The sequence below is a fragment of the Cyprinodon variegatus genome, unplaced genomic scaffold, assembly GCF_000732505.1.
Source record: "Cyprinodon variegatus isolate N-32 unplaced genomic scaffold, C_variegatus-1.0 Scaffold278, whole genome shotgun sequence".
NCBI classification, from domain to species: domain Eukaryota; kingdom Metazoa; phylum Chordata; class Actinopteri; order Cyprinodontiformes; family Cyprinodontidae; genus Cyprinodon; species Cyprinodon variegatus.
This window is the reverse complement of record NW_015150731.1, coordinates 602,348-607,434: the sequence shown is the minus strand read 5'-3', so window position 1 is coordinate 607,434 and position 5,087 is coordinate 602,348. Positions and strand designations below refer to the sequence as shown.

General features: G+C 36.5%; 1 protein-coding gene across 2 annotated transcripts in view; it reads left to right on the top strand.

The window, feature by feature from the left end:
- Nucleotides 1-2,116: 2,116 nt before the first annotated feature.
- pla2g6 (phospholipase A2 group VI) overlaps nucleotides 2,117-5,087 on the top strand; it is a 23,468-nt gene continuing 20,497 nt past the window's right edge. For both annotated transcript variants that reach the window (XM_015383256.1, XM_015383254.1), the window contains exons 1-3: nucleotides 2,117-2,195; nucleotides 2,790-3,013; nucleotides 4,619-4,828. In XM_015383256.1, the coding sequence (XP_015238742.1) occupies nucleotides 2,796-3,013; nucleotides 4,619-4,828 (428 nt within the window). In that variant the 5' untranslated portion in view covers nucleotides 2,117-2,195; nucleotides 2,790-2,795. The remainder of the gene's footprint in view (nucleotides 2,196-2,789; nucleotides 3,014-4,618; nucleotides 4,829-5,087) is intronic.

Genomic DNA, 5,087 nt, shown 5'->3' with positions numbered 1-5,087 from the left:
TAGACCCTAAAAGGAAATGAAAAACTGACTGATTATCAGCAAGTTAAATGATTCACAAAGGCTGGAGATGAGAAATCAGCAGAAACATTCTGATAGATAAATATTAATCTTTTTAAAATCTATTTTTTCTTTACTTCCAAGCGAATAAAAAACAAGGTAAAACCCATTAAAGCTGTCAATATAATCTTAGAGTCATACCTCACTATTTATTGTATAGAGATATGTGAGCAGAAAAAAGGTGAAAGAATAGAACCACAGTTTCTCTTCAAAATAAAGGGTTATGACTTTAGTCAAAGGGGGAATATGTTAATCCAAAGCCCACTTCATTAAAAACTAATTAAACCCATTGCATCATGTTAAACCCCACATTCTGCCTCCAGCAAAATCTTTAACACCTTTATGAAATGAAACAGGTGAGGCAGAAAACGGTAAATATATTTACTCCACTTGTGTTTGGAGCATTCTTTACAAAGAAACTATCATTCTACATGCTCACCATTTCTCTATTCATGAAAATTAATAATTCCAGCATCAGTTTCCTGTTTTTATCATTGGGTATATAACACATGCATTTTATTCAAAAGGATTAAAATTTGTGTTTCAGTTCTTTGTTAATGTGTTGCTTTTGAAGAAATAATAGATTTACGTTTACCTCTGTCAACCCCTTGAATAGTTAATAAATCATTTATTATGGTTATAATACAGTTATGACCATACTGAGAAGAAATGATCGGAATTCAGGAGAATTCCTTTATTTTCTATATTTATTTATATTTTATTTAGAAATTGTATATAACAGGAATCAAGTAAAATCTGCTCACACAAATAAATTTTTTTTTGGTTGGCCTCAGTTAAAACCTGTGGACTTCCTAAGCATTGAGGGTCCATAGGGTAAAGGCCCTTGACAGTAATTTATCCCCGCAATTTTTAATACTACAATGTAGATTCTTAACTCAGTCAGAACCTTATCTATAAAATCGCATACTTGTATTCTAGCCTCTGGTGGATAATCAAATTCATGTAAGTGTTTAGTTTTATCCAAAAGCCCAAAGGCCTCCAAACCTCTCCAAACCTGTCTATGGCAGTTTTAAGTTGGAATTTACATTTAGTTGGATGTAGAAATACCTCCCTGTTGTTTTACATGACCTCGAATCATGTGGTGAAAATGCATGTATCACTTGTGAAACTGCAGGCATGTTAACATAGATGTTGTTTTTTGTGTGGATTTCCTAATTTAATTTTTTGACTGCTCTACAATAAAACTTTCAGCATTGATGTTGAAAATACATTTATTTTTGTTGAAATAAAACATTTATGGTTATAAGGAATGTTCAGATACCAGATTTAATCTATCTTTGGTATCAAGAATACCAGTACTGACATTCTAGTACTTGCCAAAACAGAGTACTGAAAAATAGCTTTGTCAAATCACAAAAGTTTTGATCTTTTCTTCTAAAATGCCAAGGCACAAAGACAGACTTTTACCTTGGATCATCCTGGCCTAGTTGCTGTAGACGGGGCTTTTTTCCAATAGGTAAGGACTATTTGACTGCTGCAGCTAGGGTAAACTTTATTGGTTTGATAGTGTGATCTTTGTCAAATATAGAAGTGTTATCAGTTCAGAGTATAAGGATGTTTTTACAAGTATGGACACTTAGCACTGGTATTATTCCCAGCATTTTAAATGTGACTCAATTTGGAAGAAATAAGACTTAGTAGTTTAGAACAAACCAATATAATATAAATATTTTTAATTTGAGTGCATATATATTATTACCGTTTTAAATAGCTTATAAATCATATATGACTGTTATAGTGCAATTGTTACATTAATGAGTAGAAATTTACTTGAATTCAGAACTTGTTTTTTTTTTTATTATATTAAACTATATGTTATATTAGAAGAATCAAGATAAATATACTCCCTATTTTTTCTTTTTTAATCTATAGATTAAAGTTGGCCAGTAAGACATTTTTTCCATTTTAGCCTCCTAATAGTCCTTTGCGGATGACTACATTTCCCTGGTCGACTTTTTACTTATTCCCCGCCCTTTTATCAACTCGATCTAGATACTGTTCTCTGATTGGTCAAGCTTACGTCAATCAAAGTGTGAATAGCATGTTTGGTTTCGGCGTCGGTTGTTGATGTCGCTGTCAGAAGTCAGGCTGTCCGCCGCACTCAGAGCAGCTAGCAGGTAAGCCGGCAAGTTATAAACCAATTAATGCGGTTAGCGTTTACTTTTGACCCTATAACCACATTACAATGACTTGAAGCGGTGATTTTAAATCAAATTAAAATCAGAAACAATTTGTGGTCTGCATACACGGTTTAGTTTCACATTATTATGAGATATATCTTTATGATAATTGAGCTAGCACGTCACTGAGCATCTCTGATGGGATTGTTTAGTTATTCAGTGTAGAAGCAGCTTTTTTAACGTTTAGTCCCCACAGATATATGAAGGTCATACACTGAGATGGCGCTGCTGTCATCTAATTTTAGCTCTTCAAAGCTCCAGAGCAACATTTTCACCGTGTTTGTCACCGTAGGGCACAAAGGGTGTTAATGGACAGCATAAACAGCTATATCCTGAGATAATATGTTGCAAAACTTGTTGCTCAAGATAAAAGGTGACATCACTGCCCTGGACACAAAATAAATCATTCATTAATGCTGACAAGAGGCGTCATTGGGGAAAACAGAGCTGGTGAAAGTAAACAAAGGGATGTGAGTAGAAAAGAGATCATAGATAATTGTCTTCAGTCATCAATCATGTCCTTGTTTTAAGGTGACAATGCAGTTCCTTGGCCGGCTGCTGGACACCGTCTCCTCTGTGTCGACCCTCTTCACCAACCCTTACCGGGTCAGAGATGTTCCACTGTCTGATTATGGAGGAGGAGGAGGCAAAGTTCTGCTGAAAGAGGAAGGTCGCATTGTCCTGTACAAAAACACACAGTATCAGTCATGGGATTGCATACTCAAGTCCGCAGAGACACCAGCTGTTGCTCTAAGGTCATTAAAGATCACATGCAGTAGATTTTGTTTAATGCTTTAATCCTGTGGGACAGTTTTTATTTATTTTGGTTTCCTATCTCCAGTGGCTTAACGACACAACAATAGGCCCGTAAGCAAATTATCTGGGTGGGCCCCATATGAAGCTGCCGTAGACAACCGACCCAAAACGTGCCCCATACATAAACACTTCATCATTTGATAATTCTTCAACTTCCATACACATGGATATACTTTAGTATATTCTGCTGTAAAATGAGTCTTATCGGGCTACCTTGAGTTTCACAGCTCCCCTCCTCACCCACGTTCTCTCCATTCATCTCCTGGTCGCAGTCTTTACTCACTGCAGCAGCAATGTCCTCCTCTCCCTCTGCGGTTCTTTGAAAGAAGGTGTTTATTTTGGGACGTTTTTCCCGTTCTTCCAGCAGCTCTTCTTTCCTTTTTCTTTTCTGGAATCCGCTTAAGTACTTCATTTTGGTATCCAACGTTGCTAACACATTGTACGTAACGGTTATGGTTTTAATCTACGCTCTGGGTCACCCATAATTCCAATTCGTAGTGTAAAAAAATAAAACACTCAAATACATAGTTCTTTTAAGATCTTTGTTGCGGTTTGAAACATTATATGAGTGTATTGCTTACCAACCATCTAATGAACTATACAGTTATTAACTTAGTAATTAAAAGTACCACTGTCCGCTTTGCTATTGGTGTCGTGTTTAAATGGCTCACCATCATGTTGAAATCTGCCATGTGTTGCGGTTTAAATATGGTCCAGTCAGTCATTCTAGTATCAGGTGGATTTAAAAGGAGGTTTTCGAACCATTACATCTGCAAAGATACGTCCTGGTCCACAATTGCGTAGGGGGCCTAGCAGGTATCAGCGACGGGGCCCGTAAGAGGTCGGGGGCCCCTAAGCAACTTCAGTATCTGCTTACCGATATTTATGCCATTGCCTATCTCCCTCTTTTTTGTCTAAATTGAGACCTGAAACAGGTTATGGATGCTTTAAATTGATGTTTTGTTATGATCTCCTTTAATTCAGAGCATGTTAAAGAATATTTAGTTAGTTTTACTTATTCAATTTATACTGGCCTATTTATTATTTTTGCTCTGAGTTGTCCGAGCTACTCCTAGTTTGCTAATAATTCATTTTATGAAGCAGCCATTTAGTACTGTGCGGAAATATTCCTAGACATGCCAAAAGCAATGTTACAAAGACAGATTTAAATATATTTTACTGGGAGTTTTTGTGCTAAAGGAATTGGTAATAGTTTGAAGTGGAATGACATTCAGTGGAATGATATTCAGGAGTTTTATTTTGTCTCAAAAAATTTTTAAAAAGTATGCATCCCCTTTTGCCATTAATACCCCTAAAAATGTAGGTTAACAGTCATATTTTTGCTCCCCGACACTGTAAAGCATGTTTGGCCATGGCATAGTATCCCCCAATTAGGATTACGTTTTTTGAAACAGAGAAAAGATGTTACTCCTCCAACTATTGATATTAAATCTGGGTAGTTTTGCCACATTCCCACCAAGCAAACTTTATTTCCTTTTTCACTTCTTTAAAAAATCAGTATGTAACCACCAAACTGTCCACAGGCTGTTTCAGGTGGGGTCAGAGGTAGATGCCATGAACTGGTTCCCCCAGTATGCCCTCAAACTTCGACCTTTCTACGAGATTCTCCCTCTGAAGGCTGATACAGTGCAGACAATCGTTGACTGCATCCGTAACCATCCCGACTGGAGCTCTGCTCACATAGCTGTAGAGACTGGCATGAGAGAATGTCTCAAACATAACTACGTCCAAAGGTAAGTAACTGATTAGTTTTGTATGGGTGTTTATTGACAGCTCTACCTTTTTAGCTCATCAATCTGTGGTACCATTCAGTAATAATGAAATTAAAGATGCACACAATATTTTCGGCATCTCATTCATTGATTAATTAGCTTTATTGATCTCACAGTGGAGAAATATACTCATTACATCGGCTCAAAAAGTCAAAAAGAAGAAGAAGAAGACGCTAAAAGGAATTAAATGTGCATGGGATTATACTGTATACAACACTGT